The 26012-nt window shown below is 43.4% G+C and overlaps 1 protein-coding gene across 2 annotated transcripts in view; it reads left to right on the top strand.

Moving 5' to 3' along the window:
* The window catches only part of flrt2 (fibronectin leucine rich transmembrane protein 2), a 67797-nt gene extending 42095 nt beyond the window's left edge, over nt 1-25702 (top strand). The window contains exons 1-2 of one of the 2 annotated variants that reach the window (XM_023270110.3): nt 15304-15783; nt 18048-25702. In XM_023270110.3, the coding sequence (XP_023125878.1) occupies nt 18484-20466 (1983 nt within the window). In that variant the 5' untranslated portion in view covers nt 15304-15783; nt 18048-18483 and the 3' untranslated portion in view covers nt 20467-25702. Of the gene's footprint in view, nt 1-15303; nt 15784-18047 lie in introns of those variants that run through there. The other variant, XM_035948114.2, reaches the window with a different exon arrangement.
* Nucleotides 25703-26012: the final 310 nt, after the last annotated feature.

The raw sequence follows: 26012 nt of genomic DNA, 5'->3' as shown, positions 1-26012 counted from the left end.
AAAACCAGACGAGGGGCAAAAAACCCACAGTGACCAGATGGAACCACAGATTGTTTTAAAGAGGCTACTGCCTCAGCAAAACCATATGGGACAAAAATGCTATTTAGTGCAATCTCATTTATGTTCTTCACGACACGGCGAGCTGCTCCGGAGGATCTTGTAAACAGAAAGACGAAGCGCTGTCAACACGTGACGAGAGGAAGTCAGCATCTGCACATCTCCGGGGCATGTTGTTGTGAGGAGTTTTATTTCAACTTGTGAGCAATATTCCAAAATACGAGTAAATGAACACTGGCCTGGCTTTGAGTTACAGCGATGCTTGCCAAGGCCAATACTGTGATTGCTACTAGAATGAATTACCTGAAAAAAAGATGTTGATGATGATGAATTAACCAGAGGAAGAAATGTATATTAAGACGCAGGATAAGAATATTAGATTACAAGTTTGATGGGAAAAGACAAGCAATGGCGTGGCATGGCAGCGGATTAAAGCCCATATAGCTTAGCGTTGTCTGACAGCATAATTATATTTTTAGCCGCCTGTTTTGTGAGCTGTTTCACCTGCCGTCTGATGTAATCTGGATTTATCCAAATTCCTGCCATCAGGGGGATTTTTCACCCTGGAAAGGACGGAGGGGGGAGGGCTGAAACAGATAATAAGAGCCTTTCAAACAGCCACTACAATGCACTGCTTTCGGACGCAAGTTAAAAATGTCTCTTTGCTTCCCAGGCAATTAAGCTTTTCCACCAGGAATAAAGATTGGCACAGCGTTTAATCTGAAAAGCGAAGACACGGGAGTGCGGAAGTGGAGCCGAAAGTGAAGAACAACCTCGTCCCCAGAGTGCGCGTCTGCTTTGATAACCTAACCCGCTAAATTAAAAAAAAAAAAGATAATACCGATGATGACAGCAATTATCTCTCTGTTTTATTCACAGTCACGTAAATAAGCAACGTTTGCAGCGAAACTGCATTATATGCTTGGATATTGTAATTATCTTTAATTAAAATATAGCAATTAATAAGTGTCTCAGGTCATGCGAGTGTAAATTGTTTTGAGACGTTCTCCACTCTGCACTAATTTGAAGTGGTGCAATAATAAATCAGCTGTCAGAGAAGGAAAAGGTTCAGGGGACTGTGGTGTTTTGGTGTTCCGGGGCTTTAGTTAATTAGTTGGAGGGGAAAGCCGAAGATAAACACAGATTGTCATTCAGGCACCGGCAGCCTTTAAACAGCTGTAAGGAGCTGATCAGATCAAGCTGCCGGTCACACAACAGCAGAGCAGCGCCGAGACACACTTTACCAAGTAAGAACTGTTTTTTGTTAGAGCATCTTTTCAATTTTTTTATTATTTAATTCATTATTTATCTTTTTTTCTCCAGTAATTGGCTGTTTCTCTGCTCTTCTCTTTTGTTTCCTGTTAACTGTGTTTGCAGGTATGACAGTTTAATTCATGTGGGAAATTAATAGAAAGCAAACAACAGAAATGAGGAACACTTGAGTCACTAGGTGCAAATATCTTACAGTATAAATGACCAGAATAATCTTTTTAGATGATGAACAACAATACATCACTGTTAATTAATACTTAATGACTGGTTTACTGGCTTTAGCAAAAAACTTTCCAAACAGAAACTGCTTATTTGTGACTTCATTATGGGTTATTTACTGATTTTGTATCGCTCTATGATGAAGCTATTGGACTCACAAGATACAGATTAAAACAGGTTGAAACCGACGCAGTGAAACATATAAAGAATGCAGGTCGATGTTTTCACTGGCTACAACTTCAGCATTTGTACAGGCAAAACCAGACTGTCAGCTTCTGTTTTGGGATTGTTTTGTCTTTGCACAGCAGCATTAAGTGTTTTACAGAGTTTGTGTAATATGAGGAAGTTAACGTCTTCAGACTGCAGTCGAGCCTTTAAGGAATAAACCTACCAAGCAGCTGACAGCTAGCACTGCTGGCAACATACATGATAAGTGGGTGATCAAGACCAAAAAATATAACCTCTGTTTGATATAAAGTAGAGCTGTGTACAAAACAACTGATGCAGATCAGCACCTCCAAGTCCGAGGCCACGGTTCTCCGCTGGAAACCGGTGGATTGCTCCGTCCGGGTTGCAGGGAGTTGCTTCCCCAAGTGAAGGAGTTCAAGTATCTCTGGATCTTGTTCACAAGTGATGGGAAAATGGAGGGTGAGATGGACAGGAGAATTGGTGCAGTGGCAACAGAAATGTGGGCGTTGAACCAAACCGTCGTGGTGAAGAGGGAGTTGAGCCGGAAGGAAAAGCTCTCAGTTTACCATCCATCTACGTTCCAACCCTCAGCTATGGTCATGAGCTCTGGGTAGTGACCCAAAGAATGAGATCGTGGATACAAGCAGCTGAAATGAGCTTCCTCAGTAGGGTGTCTGGACTCAGCCTTAGAGATAAGGGGAGAAGCTCAGACATCCAGAGGGAGTTCAGAGTAGAGCTGCTGATCCTTCACCTCTAAAGGAACCAGCTGAGGTGGTTTGGACATCTGATTCAGATCCTCCAGGGAGACTTCCTTTGGAGGTTTTCTGAACACGTCCACCTGGAAGGAGACCCCGGGGTAGACCCAGAACCTGCTGGAGGGATTTTATATCTCATCTGGCCTGGGAACACCTCAGGATCCTCCAGGAAGAGCTGGAAAGTGTTGCTGGGAGGAGGAACGTCTGGAATGACCTGCTTCATCTGCTGCCTCCATGACCCGACCCCGGATAAGAGGAAGAAGATGGATGGATGGATGGATGGATGGATGGATGGATGGATGGATGGATGGATGGATGGATAAGGGAGGGAGGGAGGGAGGGAGGGAGGGAGGGAGGGAGGGATGGATGGATGGGTACAAAACCCCCCAAATGACTGGTTTATTTTTATGTTTGCAGAGGGAATCGCCTCTGTGCTTACACACCTCTTAGCCAGCTTTACTAAACGTTTTTCCAAATAACTGTCAATCGAATATAAAGCAAACTTTTTAAAGGTCACCAAAAACGGAAAGAAATTAAGAATTAGGCTTGTTTTCTTTAACTGCTTTGGAGGGAATAAACTACACTAGGTATTGTCATCAGAAGATGGCGCTATAGGCTACGCTACATGTGTCAATAACAAATAGAGTAGAAGAAGCTAGTAACCAAAAACCAGTAGTTTGCTAACTGCTACAAAACCTTGAAAGAAAAGAAATTAAGACGCAATACTTTGGCATATACGAAAGATAATGGAAGGAAGTCTACAGGAATTACTTCAGCTGGTATCAGTCATGTTTCATTCTGTAAAAGCGGAAACAGTTGGTCAGTCATGTAAGGCAAATTTCTGCCATATTAAAATTTATTATAAAAAGAAGTTTCCGACTTCCATGTAGCAGGCCCCAGAACTACTACAACCTGCAGTACTCAGCTAACTTGAGTGATGTGTGCCAGCCGTTGTTCCTTATCGAATCATCTGCCTGCCATCCTTGTTCATAATAATAGCAGTCAACTGTGTGCATTTTGCAGACGTTAGCATGAAACTTACTAACCCCGCACACGATCTATTCATTCTATCTGGTTGCAGTTTAATGTCTTACCCAGGATGCCCAAACTACTACATTTACTTTAAACAACTCTAGACTATGAATCATTTGAATACCTGCCTCCTTCAATGCCCATTTCTTTGCATATTCCGTACCTCCAGTTGGTATCCCAAACTTTCTGTTTACAGCATATTAGGGCCAAGTCAAGACAACCCATCTAAAACTTTAGAAACCCGTCTGATGGCCACAAAAGACATTATACAACTGTTTTCACAGGATTTTAATAATGAACAAAGCATGTGACAAATTAGTGGAGGCTCCTTTAATGTCCCCAAAGTCTGCAAGACACAAATCACAATAAAAAATTAACAGTCCTTCCACTGTCCTACATTCTTAATGAACTTTCATACATCAAAACTAATTTTTATCTTGATGAAAACCATGTGTGTAACTGTATTATGGAAATTCTGATAACGAAACAGCCTTTAAGTAGTTCTCACACTTTGTTTTTTCTTTGCTTGTGACTCATTCACAGCAGTGTCTGAGTGCAACCCAGGGAGCATGTCTTGATTTTTTTGGATCAAACTGTTTCGTTTGAACAAATCTCTGGCCTGAGTGCTGAATATTTCACCAGGAAAAAAAGAAAACGATTAAAAAAGCTGCATGTATTATGTGTGGCATTTTATTTAAATTTTTTTTGTCATCTTGCAGCACTTTGTGGGGGTCCTGCTGGTTTAAAGTTTATTCAGACTCCCGTGATGACCTTTATGATGACATTAGTCAGCGTTTGAGGTGGGGTGATAACAGTTGAAGCTCTTTAACGGATCAACTTTATCTAACCTACAGTCAAAACATGCTTTCGCCTACATGTCACCACATCTCTTCGGTAGTCGTCATGGATCCGCCATGATGAGCGCTGAATCAGGAGTCTGGATCTGGGTTGTGTTCCATCCCTCGGTTTAGTGACTCACGGATCTGCAGCGTTCAGAACAGTTTAGCCTGGGAGGCAGGAGCGGCCCTGAGCCCCCCGTCCACCCACCCAGAAGACTTCCTCTTTGCTCAACTCAGAAGGGGAAATTTAGCCCAGATGTGACTTCAAACAAAAGAAAAGCTGCAGGGATTGGAGGTGGGATCAGGCCCATCTTTCGCGTGACCCTGAGACCTGCTCCTTCCTGGCATCTGTCTTGTTTTTCTCCTCCACTATTCTTTCTGTTCTCTCGCGGGTCCTTTTTACTTTTACTCCTCAACAACAAGGCTGTTTTTCACCAGTCTGCACCGTGTCATTCTCACTTTACCCGACTTTGTGTCCACAGCGACGAGGAAATCCCGTGAAGCAGCACATTTTCATCAAATGAAGAGAAATTTGGGGGATTTGTAAAGTTCTCAACACACACACACACACACTTAAACCCCTTTCAGCTAAAAACAAGCACACATGAAGTACTTGACATTTTTCAGGCAAGTGTTGCGTGTTTTTCTTAAAAATGTCCGGCCAAATGCAGGGACACACCAGCGTTTCCAGGAAAAGATTCAGGGAAGATTAAACCGAAATGTGCTTCGCTGAAAAACATCAATGGTAATTAAACAAACAGCAGAATGCAAATTCAAGGGCTTCTTGCTAGTTTCTTGCATAATTACACAAAAAGAAACCTGCATTTGCATTTTGGTATTAAAATCTCGAGGACCTTTGCTCTCCTTTGAACAGTCAGGGATGACATGACATTGTACCCTCGCCAGTTTTACTTTTTCCTCAACTTCTTTCAAAGGATAGTTTCTTTGAAGTGGGGTTGTGTGAGGCACTTAGGAATTGCTATAAATTGGATGGTTGTGGGCAATTCAGCAAATTGGAGAAGCAGACAAAAACCATCAGCATGAAAGTTAAGCAAAGTGTATTTTAGCCACCTAAACAAATCTGGATCAGTTTAAGTATATGCTATATTTAAAATATTGTCACCTGCTTCAACTTGCTTTTTCACTTGGGAAAGTCAATACATGCTTGCTTTAAACCCACCAAACTTGGGTTGAAACAGTCATTTTACCTCTCAGAACACAGGAGTCGCTGATCTATTGGTCATTTGTTCATGATATTGTTTGACTGTTTCTGAACTAAATCATTAACCACATTGATTTTGATCTGAACTAACTCTTTAAATGTGGCAGTTCAGATCTTTATTCATGTCTGAACCAACACATTAACTCGAATCCAAATTAACTCAACTCTGGTCTGAACCGATCTGATCTAAACTAACACATAAAACTCATTCATTGGGATCCAAGCCAACACATTAACCACGTTCATTCGAATCTAAACTTTCAAACCAGTAACGCTATTTCAGATCCGAAGTCTCAGCATGTTAATTCATATCTGTACAAACATGTTAAACATGTCAATTTGGATCCAAACTACCACATTAAACTCATTAATTCATTCCTGGCACACAATAAACCCATTAACTTGGATGCAAACTAACACATTAATGCAGAAGTGAAGTAACACATAAAAGGCAGTAATTTGGTTCCAAACTCACACATTAGACATTTGAATCTGGATTGTATTTAAACACCAACACTAATTCCAATATTCCTTCACATGTTAACCATGGTAATATCTGAATTAACACAGTAATTTGGATCTGAACTGACACATTGAACACATAAGCTCAGATCTTGACCAGTTTGAGCCACTACTTTAACTCTAACTAACATGATAAACATGTTACTTCAGATCGGCACTAATGTGTTGGCATCTCCCAGTCTCACGTTGGTAGAACTGAACCTCCAGTGTTCTGTGAGGTAGAATATTTTCGTCAGTGGAGCGAGGTGCCTTTGAAGAGAGCACTTTGACGGCTTCAGTTCCTCGTCTGAAAGGGCAGTCTGACGGCAAGGTGAAGGGGTGAATATATTCTAAATAAAGCCTACACTTTACCTGATATTGATTTTTTTTTTTTTTGATGACTAAAATACATTTTGCTTCTGTACTGTTCACAGCAGGTCATTTCTTAGCCTCCATGCTGGTTTTCCTGTCAGCTTCTCCATACTGGGTGCAATGCTGCTCTCCATTTACTGCAATGATACACTGACAATGGATTTGTACAACCATGTTTTTAGAAAACCAAATTATCCCTTTTAACCGATATAGGTTGACAGCGCCCTGATCCATTCCCAAGAAGTGGCCTTTGTAAGTGTAGTAAGTTGTTTTACATTTTAGTCAGATGTAGGACAAAAAAATACAAACCTGTCAATCTGTGAACCAGACTAAAGCCAAGCTAGCAGCTCTGTGAGGCAGCACTAAATGTTAACGTCAGCAGGTTTACATCCTCACAGCGACAGGAGGCCGCTGCTTTCACAGGTTTCTGGTAATACACTGAAACGTACAAGTGGACAAATGTGATTTTTGTGCTGATGATTGCACTTGATGCCGAGGAACTCCAAAATGATTGCGATTCATCCTCGGGGGAATATGAATACCCGGGCCAAATATTTTGCCAACCCTCCCAGTGATTGAGACTTTATACTCAAAAGCAACCCTAACCCTAGCTTGTAGTGGCACCAGAGGCAATCAGAGAAGTCGCTGAGATTTATCTTCTGAGGAGCATGAAACTTCAACTTAAATAGCTCCGTCTGGAAGAAAGTAGTGGACCAACCACTGACTCTAGAGTGGCTGACAAGACGCGCTTCTCAGAAAGAACTCTTATATATCATATAAAAATTAGAGTATTCTATCATCCTCATGGTCAGAAGAGTCTGTGGGGATTGTAGAAATACAACAGTAAGTTGTTAAAAAACTTTTTTTTTTTTTTTCAAAAGATTTGCTGGTTAAGCTCTGTAGCCATGCTGGTATGGAGTGTTTTTTTTTTTTTTTGCACATTTTGAAATATTGCATTAGATAAAGTTAATGAAAAGGGGGGTAAACCAAGGGCAAAAAGCATCAAAGAACCTTTTTTTGTGATTTCTTGCCTTTTTGAAGCTAAAACAACAACTCACAATTTAGAATTTTATAAAAATATCTTGATTTTACAACAGTTGTACCCTGAAAACCCACAACAGCAACACTTTGAAATCAAAATAGGTCAACAAAAAAACAAGGTCAATCCGTTTTCTAATGAAACTTTAGGAAACGAAATGAAATAATAATGTAAAAAAGTAAGAGTTTGAATGTAACATAGTGATAAACAACTATTTATTTACTACATTAATTACTTTACGTAGAAAATATATTAAACCGTTCTCATGTCCATTTGAGTTGACATTCATAAAGGGGATATTATTTTTCCTGACAAAACTTTTAAACTGTGACCCCAATGTGTAATTCCTGACATATTCATAAACAAGAAAACATACGATTAGCAGAGGTAAAACAACGATATCTTAACAATTTTTGACTTAACGTTTCTCTTTCCTGGCAGGCGAGTTTTGCTGCCGTCTGCTTTTTGTCTCAGCATGAAAACAAAGTTCTTCATCCCATCCAATCACTTGAGATATCATTGGAAAGGGAAGGATGTCCTCTACTGAGCACGTCAGGATTTAGTACAGTAGCTCAAATGAGTCAAAAAATATAGATCAAAAACAGATGTCCAGTACAGAGGACATAAATGAATGGGCCGGGTCTCAGGAGGTCATTTTTGACTTTGATTCCAAATATTTACCTCATGTGACTGATCAGTTGTTGCTTTTGTTTTCTTCGTCTTCAGACAGCGTGAAAAATGACCAGTATCAGCTAACATTAAAGAATATTACAGCTTTGCCAATTAAAATCGATTCCTAAAGCTTTCTCTCCATGTTCTCCTGTAATTGGCCAAAGTTTTGTTTATTTCTTCTTCTGCTTCAAAGTTTTTAGCTTTTGACTTCTTTGACTGTTTATTACATCAATGTGACATAAAGCAGCAGCTTCTGCAGCACTACAAAGTACAGTTCTATTTTTTTTTAAACTGATTCACATTTTTGTTTTATTTTAATTTCTGACACTCTTCTAGAAACATGACTTGACACTGAGATGTGATGCTAAAACATGAGAGGCTGCCAGGGATGCGTTCAACATCACACGGTGTTACATAAAGTAAGGCGTTCCCAGGGTGGGTTGTCCCTTTAAGATATATATTTTTCATAGCAGAGAGCAGCACATGTCAGCACAAAATGGCCACCACTTATCCTGACAATTAGCCGTTGCGGGGCAGTTGTCGGAGGTATTAAATCTTTGTAGGACAGGGATGACATGGCAGCCCTCCTCTGACCAAACCTCTCCACCGTTTTTTCTTCTCTCCAAACACCCTCCTCCTCCTCCTCCTCCTCCTCCTCCTCCTCCTCCTCCTCCTCCACCTCCCTCGCTCTGCTTCTCTCTCCCCCATCCCTCCCTCAGCAGAACTACAGGGACTTGCTTGTTGTGAAGTCAGTGTTTTTACAGCCTGGCATTAGCACAGGGCAGCATTCAGTCAGGACCCTGCATTCACTGCAGCTCCCCCCTATAATTCACATGCTCATGCACTGCCTCCGCTGCCACTCGTCAAATGACCCTGATTGAGCGTCGCTGACCGTTTTACTCCATCGTATTAAAGCAACTTTTATGCCCGGCTGATAAATCTCTGTGCTTTTTAAATGCCGCATGTCACACCCCTCCTGACATTACGGAGGCAGATGGAGCGGTGCCGGGACTCGATCTGTTCCACTTTAACAATGAAAGAGGCGTGGAGGTAAATATTGTTTACACTGTGGCATCTATTAGAGAGCTACACAGCACACAATACAAGTGTGCAGTATCATTTAAATGTCAAATGATTCAAAACTGTCCCGCCTAGCAGTAACTATCACTTGTACGTTGAAAAGTCGGATATTTGCTCTTCTGTAAAATAAAAAGCTACAAGTTTAGCTTTGGTATCAAAAAAATGAAAGGCCCCCGCTGTACAATCTTCTTTACGATGCAGACTTGCAAACCACAAGTCCAAAACTGAGAAAGTTCTGGTATTTGCAGGTCAATCTATATCCATGATCATGCTGTAAACTGATATGAAATTACAGGTTTACTCAGTTTAGTTTCAGTAATTGCAGGTTTTCTAACTTGTATGCCAATAATCACAAATGTATTCATATCTGTCTACTTTGGGGTCTGTATTTTCCATTCAGTCTTTTTAAAATATTGTTTTTTGATTGTTCACAAGAGCAACTAGTTCATTTTACAGTTTAGAAACAATGCGATCATTGAGAGTTAATTCAACATTTAGGTGATATTGTACAGGGATGTCCTGGTGCAAAGAGGATCTGGTTTGTATTAGTGTCTATGAATCCCGATATGTTAAAAGAATTTTAAAAATCCAAAAGTTAAGCAGAGAATGGCTGTAAATCTTACGTGGCTGGTGAGTCGGTTCGCCTCCTCCCAGATGTCCTTGAGTAAAACATACAGTATGTTGTTTCCTCGGCTGTGAAAAGGAGCCCCGCTGTGGCATTAGATGCATGTAGATTGATAATCGACGGGGGCAAACATAATTACATCGCCTCGGAAATTAATGAACGCATTGATCGCCCACTCTAAACATAATCAGCATATTTTTCTTTAAGCCGCTGAAGATCTCGAGCGACGGGCCTTGATTACATCACAGCTTGCAATATTACTGCAGTTTCCCCATAGTTAGTTCTTTCAAAGATCTCGCCAGGCTTTTTAAACACTGATGTTGTTGGCACCTTTTGAAGTGCCTTTCAGTGTCCAGATGTAAATTCATGCGGGGAGAAATGTGATAAGCTAATGACGTCTCCGGGGATGAGAGGGGATATAACCAAGGGATAAACATATCTGCAAATCTGACGTTCCCCCCCCCCTCTCCTTACCTTCCTTTAAAACAGACTGAACAGGAGCAGATGGACAGAGCTGGCTTTGATGTACTCTGGGGTCATGTGTATCTACAGTTTTATCAAGGTACACAAGCTCAGAGTAAATACGCCACACCAAGAACTCTGGGAAGGTCTCTGGGCAAGGACAGGGGAATTTCCAGGGTGCAGGCTCAAATATTTCTCTGCATTTGTGCAGCATAGAAACTGCAGAGCAGGGGTGTCCAACATGTGGCCCGTGGGCCAAAAGCGGTCCTCCAGAGGGTCCAATCCGGCCCTCAAAGTGTAAAAATTCCAGAGAAGACATTAACTGCAGATTGTAAATTAGTAAAACTATAAATTTAAAATCATTTCTAGACCATGACAAGTTGTTTGGATCATGAAGTAAAATACTAGATTGTTCATTGTTCTTTTGTCAGTGAGTGTCTCATTTTTGTAACATTTTGTCTTGTTTTTGTAGTTTTTTTTTTGTCTGACGTTTGTCGTTTGTCTCATGTTTTGTTGTTTTGTTTCTAGTTTTTATCATTTTGTGTTTCCTTTTTGTCTCGCTTCAGTTTTTTGTCTTATTTCTGTCATTTTGTGTTTTGCTTTATTCATTGTTTTGTGTGTCCTTTTGTCGTTTTGTGAACAAAGGAAAAAAACAGAGGTGTGATTATTTATATTTTGTTATGCTGTGATTTTCCTGATCCGGCCCACTAGAGATGAAATTGGGCTGAATGTGGAACCTGGACTAGAATGAGTCTGAGACCCTCCTGCAGAGGAAGGTCCAACACAAATTATGTTCATTTTTTTGATGGAATGCGTTTCATTTCACGTCTAACCCGTTATTTTGCTTGACAACAGTGAAGAAAATTCGATTAACAGGCCCAGATAATGGCTCCGGGGTATTTGCCCGTCGGCCCGTCATTGTCCCATCTGACTGTCTTGTCATTTTATTCCCATTTGCGAACTGGACAGAGACGTTCCATAACGCTGCAGCGAGCGGGAACAGAGGCTGCAAAACATGTCCATCAAGGAGAAAATAAAAAAAGGCTGTTTCCTCTAAATTCACTCAATCAATAATTCATGCCGCGCACAGAAGCCTGATTTATGAAGGAATTAAATGTTGTGGACTGGGCCTCGCAACGCGGGACGTCCGTCTCCAAATGAAGCATGAAAGGCGAACACTGACAACATCCGAGTGGTCTCATGGAGGGTTCGACGCGTTGGACTTGGATCGCACATGCACCAGACAACGGGCGGTGATTTAAACGGGAGCTGTGAGGATTTGTTGGACGTATGCTGAAGCGGGTCACCGGGAGTCAAACATTAATGCTGTGTGGCAACTGGAGGCCAGGATCAAAGGCAAAGCGGCACCTGCTGACCTGTGGGGATCTTGTGACTCTTGGTGCCCTTCTGACCTCCACTCTGCCGAACAGAAACACACAACACGGCAACTTTAGTACTTTTAAAGGAACATGTGAGTCCCTCATATGTCCTTTCTTTCCTGTGTGAGGAAATATAAATTATCACAGCACCTGAGCAAGAAGTATTTTGGGGCACATACGTGGAAACGGTGCTGAACCTTCTGCATTTCATACCTGATAGTGTCCAAGGTGCACCAGTTATTTGCACATTATAGCCTCTAAACACTAATATTTTTTTTTTTTTTTTGTCTTTTGAACCAGAAATCAGTTGTCAGTCCTGTCACCACATTCAACATTGTGCTGTTAAGTTTGCATTTCACTTGGAAAATGGAAACTAGCAAGCCTCTATGAGCCAATTTGCTTGTTAATCTGACTTTAATTTCATCCAAATTAAAAGGTTACACGTTTCTGATGCTGCTTTCAAAGATTGAGTGCATCACGGTGAATGTTCCATTTCAGATTTTCCTTTGAATGCACCCTAGAATGTTTCCTTTTTCACCCAAACTGAAAAACCGGTGGATCTTAAACTATCCCAACATTTATCACATGCTGGTGATGGTTGGATTTTTGAGAATGTGGTGGAACTTTGGTTACTGAAGATGACACTTTTAATTGGAAGTATGGCGTCAAAACAACTAAAGACTTGGGTTTTGTCTTGATCGTCAACTTTGTCACGTGTAAGAAGTCTTCTGTTGACCGGACTGTTAATTTAACAACACTTGATTTGACCAGAAAGGTGGGTAGAGATTGGCTTTGGAAGGTTATGAGTGTAAGAAAGAGAGACTTCACATTTAAAGAATCCTAAATAGAAATCTGTGAAAGACTTTTGTGACACCGAAGATGGTGGTTGTACGACACATGTCCCACTCCTCTTCCCAAAAAGCCATTTGTCTGCTTTGCAACAGCTGAACTGAGAAACATCCAGACAATCACGCTGGACTTATTCAAGCACAGCGTTGTGAAAGCTTGTTTTAGTTGCAAACTCATCAAACTATTTGATGAGATTAGACCAGCGGTGCAGACTTGCAGCCGATAGGTTTCTATTATCAACATGTTTCTGCTATTAAGCTGTTTAGAAATCACAGGTGGCCTCATTTTGTATCAGTAATCACAGGTCTGTTCACTTTTACTGCTCTTGGAGCTGCTTAGTCAATACTTGATGCCACTTTTATGCTCCACCTGCATGATTTTTATGACGTACTGATTGTCGGGAATCAAAGTCTAAGAAGTGGCTCCTACAGCGGCTCTGCCAGTGTAATCTGGGTCTGGATTTTATTGCAGTCTTTCTAAGGAATTACTTTATGATTGTCTACAAGAGAAAATGCTCGACTTGTCAGCTTTTTCTCCCTTCTTTTCATTATTATGTTACCATTTCCTTTGAAATGGGAAACCACAGCAAAAACATCTAAGCAGCATTCTGCTATTCTGCTAATGTCCATTTTTCGGGGGTATTTGGATCATGCAAGGCAGAGCTGATAGTTTTTTTTATATACTTTAATGACAAAATTCGACTCCCTGAGTGCAAATATTCTACGACCTTCACTTAGCCCTACCTACTAGCACTCTGGTTGGTTTAAAGCAGGAGTGTCCAACATGAGGCCGTGGGCCAAAAGCGGTCCTCCAGAGGGTCCAATCTGGTCCTCAAAGTGTAAAAATTCCAGAGAAGACATTAACTGCAGATTGTAAAATAGTAAAACTATAAGTTTAAAATCATTTCTAGACCATGACAAGTTGTTTTGATCATAAAGTAAAATACTAGATTGTTCTTTTGTCGTTTGTCTCATGTTTTTGATGTTTTGTAGCTTTTTGGTCATTTTTTTGTCTCTTGTTTTATTTCGTGTTATTTGTCTCATTTTTTTGTCATTTTGTTTCTCGCTTTTGTCGTTTTGTGTCTCACATTTTGTCTTGATTTAAGTTGTAATGTGTAAATGATAAGCTGAGGCATAATGTTGAAACTAAATTTATTTTTCTTCATACATTTCAGGTTGTTCATCATGTTTTGTAAAAAGATAATTCCTTAAATGGGAACATTTTCTGAATGTTCTTTTTTGCACTAAAACAAAGGAAATATTTGGAATTTATAGGTTATTTACAGGTTGTTCTGCTCTGATTTCACTGCTCTGGTCCACTGGAGATCAAATTGGGCTGAACTAAAATGAGTTTGACACCCCTGGTTTAAAGAAATGTAAACAAATCAGGGAGTTTTATTCTCAGTTGCAGAACAGTAGTGAGAAAAAACTAATCAAGAGGTGAATCATTTCACAACATTTTGATGCAGTTTTTACATCCTGGAGACTGTTTAAGTTGCAGCTGTAGATCTCTCCGCCATTCATTTAGGTTGGGGCCAGGTCCTCCTAGCATGAAATAACTGCCTTGGGGGACTACAAAGATGGCTGCCGAGTGGCCTAGAAGGCGTTTGGCACTGTCACTACAATAAATGAATAAAATTAAAGCGCAAAATGTCATCCTTCAGGCAAATTTAACCAAAAGTGTGCATGTAAAGTGATTTTAAATGGGCAGCTTTGCTACTGTGGCGATTCTACACCTCTAATAATGCTCATTATGGCTACAGTAGCACAAGAAAGGAGTCAGCAGGATCTTCAAGCTACTAATCAGGCCAGTTTTACTGAACTGAAGCAGTTTAATATTTTCTCTGTTGGAATAAGACACGTTACTTTGACTAGTTTCACTTTTATCCCAGTTTGGCTTTAAAATGTTCTGACTTTGTGTGTTTGAGAGCCAAACAACACGCACGAACAAAGCTCTGCTCATTAAAACATCAGCAAGCGTGTGCGCGTTTAGCCTCAAAAGCAAGGAGGGTGAAAAAAAAAAAAACACGGGTGCGCGCGCATTAATAAACCGAGTGGATGCGGACGAACGTGCCGGTGCGCGCTCCCGGTCCGAGCAGCGGTGCACTGCTGAATCAGTAACGGGGAGAGAAGAAAGAAGCAGCGGCAGCAGCAGAGTCGTCAGATGAAATTACCGAGGCTGTCAGCGTGTGTCTGAACGCCTCACATCACCGGGAGAGTCCGGCCGGTGGAGGCGAGGCTGCGCTGCGCACTGGGGCCTGATGATCCAGCTGTAGCTTAGCGGGATTTATAAGCAGAAAGAACACAAGTTAAAGTGATCCTGAAAGCTTACAATAAGGGACTTGGTGGCACAGTGGATCCAGGAAAATTGGAGATCTGTGGTGGAGAACTAAAATGTAAAGGAGAGCTCAGATTATGATAAAAAGGTAGAAAAAATAAAGAGCGCGCAGGGGATCAGGAGTGTTGAGAGACAAACTATTTTCTGCAGTGTGAGGGCAGCGGGGAGGATCTGTGGCTTAAAGCCATCACGGAGCTGCTGGAGGAGATGCATTCTTCATTCTAAGGAGGAGGAGGAGGAGGGGAGGAAGGAGGGACGAGAGGGGGAGACAGAGAGAGAGAGAGAGAGAGAGAGAGAGAGGTGAGCAGAGCACACACGTCGCACTATCAACTGAATCCATCTAAGAAAACAACTCTGAGGGAATCCGGAGCTCCGAGCTGCGCAGCCACCGAAAAGGCAAGTTTGAGCTTCCACCTCCGTCCCTCCCTCCCCCCCGAGCCGAACGGCGCAGCCACCGGGACGGACGCAGCTGGTCCCCGCGTCATGGCCCGCGGCGGATCAGGCGGCGGACACTTCGGCGAGCGCGTCCTCCCCGTTCGGGCAGCAGAGTGTGGAAGAGGAGAAGTGCCTGCCGCCGCTTCCTTCGCTCCTTACGCGCCGCAGGCGGTGTTGAGTTAAAGCGGAGGGGAAACGCACACGGTAAAACAAAATTTACAAAAAAAGAAAAGAGGAAAAAAAGTGCGGACGGACAGAAACCGAGTGGAAGGACCCATGCAGCCGAATATGCCGTTCCGTGGACTCTCCGGGCTGCTGATCGGAACGCACCGAGCAGAGCTTTACGCACGGTCGTACAGCGGGACCGCATGAAGGACGGAGGCGGAAAGAAAAGGGGAAAAGTTGAATGCGGTAGCGGGGTTTGCGATGGACAAAGGCTCGCCAAAGGTAGGCTGGATGTTTCCTTCTAAACCCCAACCTGGGGAGAATTAAGCCCAGGCCCGAGTTGCATATAAAGTGGCTACTTTTCACATGAAACAGAGCAGAAACCTTCAGCAGACAGCCTCATAACGCACATCCACCCATGGAGCTCCACACAGCCTCATACCTCTCACTTTAATTTAGACATGATTTAAATAAAACGCCATTCATTTGTGGGTTAATTAGATATTTCATCGGGTTAGGGATCACTGCGCTGCACATTTTTTCCACCCGAGAGAAAAACCTGACTTTTTTCTTTCACTCTCAATGCACTGCACGGTTTTCAATTCGTCCCTTTGTAATAATTCATTCAGATGAACACTGGACAGCCTTTGAAGTCCACCTGATCCTCCTCTTATCGCCTCTTAAACGCTCCTATCCATTTTAAACTTTTTAATTGCGTTTTCTGTTGCTAAATCCACTTCTAATCGGATTGTCCTGGCCACATATCACAGCGTTCATCTGCTGGTGAGAAACTGTGCTCCCTGGACTGGAAACTAAATTAGAAAAAGAGGCGAGAAAGGGCGTGAAAGTCTTTTTAAACTCACTCCTGTCCGCAGTTTGTCGGTTTTGGTGTCAGCAGGTAAACTCGTGCTGCTGTTCTATGGATTCTCACTGACATTTTATTTATGCAGCTATAATAATCTTGATGCTGCTGCCTTCTGCTGTTGATTCTGCCGCTGTGGCAGCACATTTTATCACTTCATGTGGTTGCTTATCCCTCCCTCCACCGCCACCACCACCTCCCCTGAAGCTTATTTGATTAAATTTAGCTCTTTCAATTTAGAAAAGTAGATCACAAAGTGTATGTGTGTGTGTCAAAGGATTGTTTCTCCATCTCCGCCACAAAGAGCTCCATGCAGGCTTCCATCTAGTCAACAAACAAGGCAGGGAATTTTAAAGAAGCAAGGCAGCGAATACATGGAGAGGAGTGTGTTTTTTCTTGTCTTTACAAAATATAGCTCCCTGTCAGTCATGGCTGCCACTCGTAATGAATCAGATTTTTTTTAGAAATGTAAAATCGGCCCCCAGAAAATACGAGAATTCTTCTTATTTTGTGAATTGCGTGGCTCCAGACGCTGCAGGAAGCCTTAATCCACACTCACGGTCGCCCCTGTGCTTAACATTCAACCCATCGTTTCCCATCATTGTGTCATCCAGCTCTGACTCAGGGTGGAGCTCCGCTTAAGCTGAAAGCTACAGATGACAACTACTGTCTTTCAATCATGCTGGAGAGGAGATGAGGGGAGAGGGAGGGAAGATGTTTGATGGCTCATAAAAGTTGGAATAATGGATCTGTGGCTTCTACTGTAATCCAGTGGCCTTGTGCTTTACTACAAACCTCCCCGTGCTGAAAAACAGCCCCGTATCGATCATTTATCGCAGGTGGAGGGACTAAATTATTTTCCAATCCCATTTCATTTGACAGCTCGTGTATGTCACTCCAGGCGGAGGAGGAGGAGGAGCTGGTTTGCGGCGTCTCTATTCCTCGACTGCCTCTCCTTTGTTTTGTAATCTCCACCGGCCTTAAGTGTTGAGTTTGACGACGGTGGGTTCAGGCCTGCACGTAATAACGAGCTCCTCCTCAGGCCACCGGCAGAAACAATCGCCTGTGTTTACTGTAAGCGCCTGTGTGTTTACTCGTGTACCTCTGCCCACTATGTCGGCTCAAGCAGCTGGAAAGAAGAAAAAAAAACAGCAGTTGCAGCTTGTTTTCTGCTGGATTGTTGTTTTTTTTTTTTTTTTTGGTTGTTGCTGCCCTGGAAATATCTTCCATGTCGGCACAGAGAGAACTGATGTCTTCATTAGCCTTATCTTATTTTAGCATGTTTTCCATTAGGCGACAGTGATGTTGCTGAGAACCCTTGTGAATCCATGAGTGTGTGTCCTTGCAGTGCTCTATTACCTCCTTTGATAGAGCGCAGGGGGATAAAAGCCTTCTTTATGTCTGTGAAACCGGATGTGCAAGAGCTGTTCTGAATATTTATCAGACTCTTTTTTTAACATGGCCAGTGCATAATTTGACATGAGCAGTGAACGGTGTGTTTTGTGACTCCGTCTTTATGTTTTGGGGGAGAAGGAAAGAGTGAGAACGACGGCAGGACGGTTGGTATGTGTGTGTTTGTATGTTAAATAAAGAGACAGAGCGAAGGAGGGAACAGAGGCCCCTTTTTTCCGAGAACAGGCCACCCCTGAAAATACTCATCGAGCTTCTCTTTGTTTTCCCGCAGGTCTGTGGATCCAAATGTCACCCCCCCTGGACTCTGCCCTGGTCGGGGACCAGCAGTGTGTGACGGACAGGCGAGTGGAGCCTGCGGTGGCTCTCTTACTGCGTGGCTTCAAATTGGCCCTGGCTGAGCTCTGCATGGAGCAGCGAGTGAAGAGTCCTGCTATGGTCTGATGTCTCAGCATGGATGGAGTCAGTCAGAGGACTGGCCACCACTAATGAGACCATCGCTCTTCAGCTGAGGACTAGCATTTACAGGATTACTCCCACGGTTTCCTGCTCTTTCCCCAGCTAACTGCATCATTACCAAACTGTCCTAGGTGGACTTTTCGTGGCTCTGGTTTTTGGTGGAATATATACGTCATTGCCTTTCTGATTTTCAGATTTGTTTTTGGTTTTTTTTATTGTTGGTTTCCATTTTCCTGTTTTGTTTTTCCACTATGGAGTTTCTGGCTGGACCCTGGAATAAAGATTGGGCTTCATTCCTGCAGTTTTGGTTGACTGTCATCCTGAGCCTCCAAATGCAATTCAGCCCGGGTGCCTCTTGCCCGGAGGAGTGTCGTTGTGACAAATCGTTTGTGTACTGCAACGAACGCAGCCTGACATCAGTGCCTCTGGGGATGCAGGAGGGCTACAAGGTCCTCTACCTACACAACAACCAGATCAACAATGCTGGCTTCCCTGTGGAACTTCACAATCTGGCCTCCGTGGAGACTGTGGTTCTCTATGGCAACCAGCTGGATGAATTCCCCGTCAATCTGCCCAAAAACACCAGGGTCCTGCATCTCCAGGAGAACAATATCCAGACGATCTCCAGGGCAGCCCTGGCCCAGCTGACTCAGCTGGAGGAGCTTCACCTGGATGATAACTCCATCTCCACCGTGGGGGTGGAAGAAGGGGCCTTTAGGGAGGCGGTCAGCCTCAAACTCCTCTTCCTCACCAAGAACCACTTAAGCAGCGTTCCCATTGGCCTTCCTGAGGACCTGAAGGAGCTGCGGTTGGATGAGAACCGCATTGCTGTCATTGCAGAGGAGGCTTTCCAGAATGTGACACGCCTGCAGCGCCTCCTGCTGGACGGGAACCTGCTGACGGACGAGGGCATCGCTCCAGGTACCTTCCAGGACCTGGCCACCCTCCGTGAGCTGGCCCTGGCCCGCAACTCGCTCACCTTCCCTCCTCCCCTCCTGCCCAGCCAGTCGCTGGTCAAACTCAGCCTGCAGGAGAACCAGATCGACCAGATCCCTGTGGCGGCCTTCGCTGGTCTGAACAGGCTGGAAAAGCTGGACATTTCCAACAACCAGCTTCAGACGCTGACGCAGGGCGTGTTCGATGGCCTGTCGAGCCTGAAGCACCTAATAGTGCGAAACAACCCGTGGCGCTGCGACTGTGCTGTGAAGTGGGTGGTGGTGTGGCTCAAGTCTCTGCCCTCCTCCATCAACGCCCGAGGGTTCGTGTGTTCCAGTCCGGAGAAGGTGCGTGGCATGACAATCAGAGAGCTCACGCTGGATATTATCGAGTGTCCCGTTCATCCCGACCAGCCTCCCTGGCCCACCCTCCGCTCCACACCCCCTCCCCCACCCACCACCACCCCTGTCACCACCATGATCTCCACCCTCATCACCACATCCGTCCCTTACTACTTCGACTCCCCCTCCCCTCCTTTACCTCCAATCCATAACAACCCCCCTGGGCCCCTGCCTCCTTACGAGGACCCCCTTCAGATCTCCTTCCATGTGGTGAACTCCACCAGCATCGAGGTGAGCTGGGCTTCGTATTTCACCGTCACAGCCTACAAGGTCACTTGGGTCAAAAGGGGCCAAAGCCAAATAAACGAAGGGATGCGGGAGAGGACGGTGAGCGGGGACCGGCGGCACGTCAGCCTCACCAACCTGGAGCCGCGCTCAGTGTATCGGATCTGCGTGCACGTTCTGGACACCCTTAACTCCTACAGGCCCGGAGAGGATACCGTTTGCTCCGAGGCCAGGACCAAGGCCCCTGCGTCTACTAAGCCTCCTGGCAGAGAACAAGCTCCTCAGGACAGCATCAACTCGACGCTGCTAATGGCCGGGATCATAGGCGGTGCGGTTCTTATCATCCTGGTAACGCTGCTCGGCCTGTTCTGCTGGCACATGCACAGGAAGAGCCGGTCGTCTTCGACCAAGTGGAAATACAACCGCGGCAGGAGAAAAGACGACTACTGCGAGGCTGGGACCAAGAAGGATAACTCCATTCTGGAGATGACTGAGACCAGTTTCCAGATAGTGGCGCTGAACAATGAGCAGCTGCTCAAGGGAGATTTCCGCATTCAGCCCATCTACACGCCCAACGGGGGCATTGGATTTAGAGACTGTCACCTCAGCAACAACAGCATAGCCTACTGCAAGAGCAGCAACGTGCCCAGTACAGAGTTCTGCCACACGTGATGCAGCAGCACACAGTACAGCGGCAATCACACACACTCACACACACACACACACACACACACACACACACACACACCAGAAACACTCGCATAAAGACACACACATACACCGTTTGTGTAGACAACAAAAATATAAAAATTCTAGTGAAATATAACTGTACTATATATATTTCCAAGTTCTGTCTATGATGTAATTTATACTGTGGATAATAATGTGGGATTCTCTGCTATCTTTTTTATTCCTAGAAGAAGAGATACAAGTGTTTCTTTTTTTATAACCAGCAGGGTTTTGAAAGTTGTTTTAATGGTCAGTACTGTACATGAACATGGATGTGTACAATCACGGCACCCTGGGTGTAGCTTCTGACAAAAACACTGTCAGCCTTGGAAATGTTTGGGGGGGCGCTTCAGAGGGCTGGGATACTTTGCTAACCACAGAAGCAAAAATATGGCCTTTTTTTTGCGCTTTGAAACCCCGCACACCCGCCCCGGTACAACAGAACAGCGGTAAAAGACAACACAGCACAGGGGAAATCCAAACACTGCTGATTAGAGCGCTGTGGAAATATAGCACTGGTGTTGTAAAAAAGAATCGAAGTGCACTTTCTTATTAATGGTAGCAAGGCAGGAAATGAGCGATCACATGTAGGGGAATGTGGAAGGCCGTGAGGGGAGAATGTCATCGGTGCTGCTGAAAAGCCTTGGCTTGAGATTTCCCAAATAGTCACACTAAAAGTATCTTTGTTCTGTTAGTTTACAGTGGAATGAAGGTGGGATTAGTCAGGAGACGCTGTTGGAAAAGAGAAAGGACGTGCTATTTTCAGCAAATTCAGTTATTAACATGAGCGTTAAAGCAACAAAGGGTGATTGTGTCTAATGAGGTGCTGAGACTTGCAGATCCTTTTTGGAAAATTTCTTCTTTTTTCCCCCCCTGTTTTGGCGAGTGAGGCCACAAGGGGGCAGTTTTCCTCACCTCTACATGTGTGGGGCAGAGAAAGAGAGGGCAGAGTGATCACTTTACCTCCACCGTTCCCCTGGAGCCCATTACCCAGATGACATTACTCATGCTCAAACAGCATTGTGTGGAGTATTCTTGCTCATCGAGCTACTTAATGATGTGGAATCATTTAAAACTAACAGTGTTTTCCGCGTTTGGTGGCTAAATGATATGGATTTTCACCACTGTGGTCTGTTATGGGATGACGGTTCCTCCCTCTGTGTGTGAGTGTGTGTTTGTGAGAGAGATGTGATGGATTTTCAGACAGCTCACACATAATTATACACCCACTTATTTCATCCCGGTCCCGGCGTTCATTAGACTTTCTGATAAATTATGAAATTACAACAATAAGATCGCGCCCCGCCCATGATTGCACCTCATCAAACCTCTCGTCATTTATCCTTTTATCCACGCTCACCAAACGGCCTATTTCATTCACGCTATGCCCACCTGAACAATGCACCTTCTGCAAGGATGACTCTCGCTCAGTCTGCCCACATTTTCCCTGTTTTCTGTCCCTGCCTGTGTCTGACTCCGGCTCTGATCCCTGCATGGGCTCAATTAAAACAGTTTCCCTGCCCTTCAGCTCGTAGGCTGTGGTGGCAGCTCTTTGCATGTGAGGTGCCAGTGAGAGGTCTTCATTATGCACCTCTTAAGAAGACTTTATTTGACTTGACATGATTTTATTTTGAGGGGCCGAGCTTAAAAGAACTCCCCCCCCTCCCTCCTTACCCTCCCTCTTCCCATAATCCTCAACCAAAAAAGGGAGAGAAATATGTAGACCTTATTTTCACTTGGCTGCATGAGGCTCCTGCTGGGTTTTTTAACTCTTTGCGAGGCTGCTCGAACACACTGTACACGGCAGACAAACTGGGCTTAAAGCAGAGCGATTTTTCAAGGGCTCGTACTCGTGTTATTCCAGAGTGTCGGGATTATCTCCGAGAGGATTTACCTCAGCTGTCGGAGTATCTTAAAAAGTAGCTGCACTTACTGTATTTCCAGCAATAGCTCAGATCACGATCACATGGACTTTAATTTGAGACGTCCCCGGCCTCGGTGCTTAAAACCCGTCTACCCATTAACCAACACCATCAATGAACTGAATCATCTGTCTTAACGTGTCATTTAGAGTCATTTTATGGGTTCAGATTTTGTTTTCATTAAGACTTAATTGGAGTTTCATGTTTCTAGAAGCAATTTGGGATCATTTGAAAAGGCAAAAGGAAATATTTACAGTAGTAGTTTTATGAGAGTTACCTGAGATGATTGAAATCACTGTGCTGTCTGTGTGCTGAAAATGAGGCCTAGCTTAGCATAAAGACTGGAAACAGGAAAACAGCTTGTCTAGCTCTGTCCAATGGAAAAAAAAAAAAACTTGATATGAAACCAGCATGTCATTTTTACACATTAATTTTGTGTATGAATTAAACAAATATGATCTAATGTGCTAATTAGTGAGCTTTGGAGGTGCAGACTGGCTGTTTTCCTGCATGTTTCCAGCAAAGCTAAACAGCTTTGGGCCATAGAATGTGCTGAACAATGGACATAGCATTCAGGTACAAAAAATGACTAAAACCAGCCAGTAGGCGGTGAAGCCTGGTTGTATAGAAGTCTATCTGAAAATCACCTACTTCTCATTTGATTTGTTACCTCAGTAGACATTTTCCAAATAAATTTATGGTCTCAGTCGCTTGATTCAAGTCTCCTTCAATACAGCATGATGTTAGTTTTTAAAATTATGCTCCCATATGGAATAAAACAGACAAAGCATAGTGTGTTTTAAGGCTAGACAAGCGGCACTATTGTATGGGTATGCATAGTGTCATTGAGTTTTCATTCAGATCTACCCCTCACTCGTCATGAAATTCCGGATTCCATAAAACCAATGGAGATCACTACGTCCGTCTTTTATATAGAGTCTCACCTGTAGCTTCATAGTTACTATACAGAAATTGCTGAACGTTTTCTTTAGGTAGGAAAAAAATCATGTCAGTTTTAAATTTTTACATCAGTTTGGTGATGTAATCCATTTTGCTAATTAGTGATCCTTTGAGGTGCTGGTAGGTTTGGACGTTCCTTTTTCCAGCTAAATTAACCTGCCCTCATCTATAGACTGTATAACAGATGGACGTAGCCTTTGGGTGACTTGCATGTTTTTTAACAGCCAGCAGGGGGCATTTTCTCTGGTTGCAAAAGGAGAAAATTAATCTATTTCTCATGTGTTACCTCAGTGTTAGGGCTGCAACTAATGATTGTTTTCTCTTTCAATCTATTTTCTCAATCGACTCAATGTTTGGTTGATAAAATATCAGAAAATGGTGAAAATTTGTGTCTTAAAATGTCTTGTTCTGACCACAACCCAAAAATATTTAGTTTATTTTGTAGACCTAAATATCAAATAGTCAATTAATTGTTGCAGCTCCACTTGGTAAACATTGTACTGATGAATTTAAAGACTCAGTCGCTAGTTTCAAGCATTATTTTGCCGGTTATGATTCCATTTAGAGTAAAATAAACAATAAAACGTTATGTTTCGGAGCAGGACTACCGTGTCCACAAGCTTTCCATCCAATCTAGCCATCCGGTTGTAAAAAACAGTGACGTTGAAGGCAAAACATCACGGTTGCAACGTCCATCTTTTACATACAGTCCATGCTCTTAGCTGTAGCTTCTTATTTACCACACAGACATGACAAATAATGAAAATGTAAATTAATAAGTTCACTTCTGCCGCCACCGCCGCCCACCATCACCAGATAACCTCCACTTCACCTCGACTTGTATTCATGATGGGTTTGGATGATTTTATGGGTTTGTTGATATCTTCTGTGGTTATCAAAGCATCTCCACTTTTTTATTTCTACTAATATCCTCATATCAGCCACATCCAGACCCCCGCCGTCCATTGTTACGCACCTGCCCTGCCCTGCCCTGCCCTGCCCTGCCCTGCCCTGCCCTGCCCTGCCCTGCCCTGCCCTGCCCTGCCCTGCCCTGCCCTCAGATCAACCCTACCGAGCGCCTCACCAACAGTTCATGGCGTGGTTTCGCTTCATGCTGCACCAGCTGACCATAATCCCACGCAGTAACACTTGAACATGTACAACCCATGCTGTTGTTTTTATTTCTAGATTTTAAAAGAAAGCCCTATTTTAAGTCACTTGTGGATCAAGCAAGTCAGGTCAAAGCATTGCAACGTCTAGCATCTCCCCTGTCTGTGAATGTGTAACGGAGACAGATACTTGCCTTACCTTTTATGCAGGACTGAATGATTAGCTGGAGAGGGAGTTAAGTGGGAGGAAGAGAAAGCAGCAGAGAGGATGAGACATAAAAAGACGGCAACAAGAATGCTGAACTGAAAGCACATTTCTCTGAACCGACTGCAGCAACAACAACAGGAAGAGCGACACTAAGCGCGACACACAGTAGCTAACGAGAGACTCCGTAGTGCCAGAAATGAAGCGGTGCATGGCTAATGATTGAAGCAGACTGGGAAGGAGCTGCGCTGGTTGTTTTGCAGCTTATATTACTCTTAATTTTGATGAAAGAAGGCGGCTGCAGCGCCGTGACCAATGGAATTACACAAAACATATTACAGACTGCGAGCGTCGGTTTTATTACTGTTTCAGGGTGCCGAGAAGTAATTTCCCTTAAAGCTCATTGATTCGCGTTGAAATAATTATGTTTAATCACTGAGACAGACGGAACACGTGAAGCTGAATAGGTTTAAAGTCACCTTTTCTTCCCGCAGGCTACAAGTATCTATTAGCCAGCGATATTCATTCAAGAGTTTTTGCATGTACTGTATTTAGCTTTACAGCCTTTCATTTTTGTCACACCAGGGTTTGGACTTTCAAATCTTTTTCTTTTTTTTTCTTTTCCGAGAGGTGGTTAAGAAACAGTGTGAGTGACCACATGCTAAGGTTTTCATGTGGTTTAGTGGAAGCAGGCAGGAACTTTACAGTGCATGTAAAATGGCTATGTTGGGATACTTTGCCATCCTGGCGTCTGGATTCTCATCGAGACACTGCAGTGTTACGCTAGCCATCCACACCCAGACGTTTTCTTAGGAACCAAAGTTAAAAATTTCTGTTCTCATGATGAAATATTGATGTTGTTCCATGTATGTGCCTTGAGGTTGAACTTACAATGTAAAGTCCTTGAAACCTTTAAATGTTTTTGCACAAACTGTAAATACTTAAGTGAAGCTTTTTGAAAATAAAAGAGCCATTGGATTTGAGCGGTCACTCCTTTTCATTTTTGTAAAGAACGAGTGATCCTGCATTCTTTGTCTTTTTACATTTTTGTACAGGAACACGGTTCTCGCTCGGTCTATTTTGGGTCAGACACTAGTAATTCTGGGTCATAGATTTGTGCTGTGCCAAACCATGCCAAGTTATCCGCTTATTTCTATACGGGAAGCTTGAGACATCTTAGCGTAGCCACCGCAGCTTAGCGTTCAGCTGGGGAAAATCCAGGATATTCTCTCCTTCCACTTGTATGGCACAGCTAAATCCCAGAATGGGCTTTTTTCTCCCAATCCCTGTGTT

Source organism: Amphiprion ocellaris, chromosome 12 (genome assembly GCF_022539595.1).
Source record: "Amphiprion ocellaris isolate individual 3 ecotype Okinawa chromosome 12, ASM2253959v1, whole genome shotgun sequence".
NCBI lineage: Eukaryota > Metazoa > Chordata > Actinopteri > Pomacentridae > Amphiprion > Amphiprion ocellaris.
This window is presented reverse-complemented; position numbering and strand designations above follow the sequence as displayed.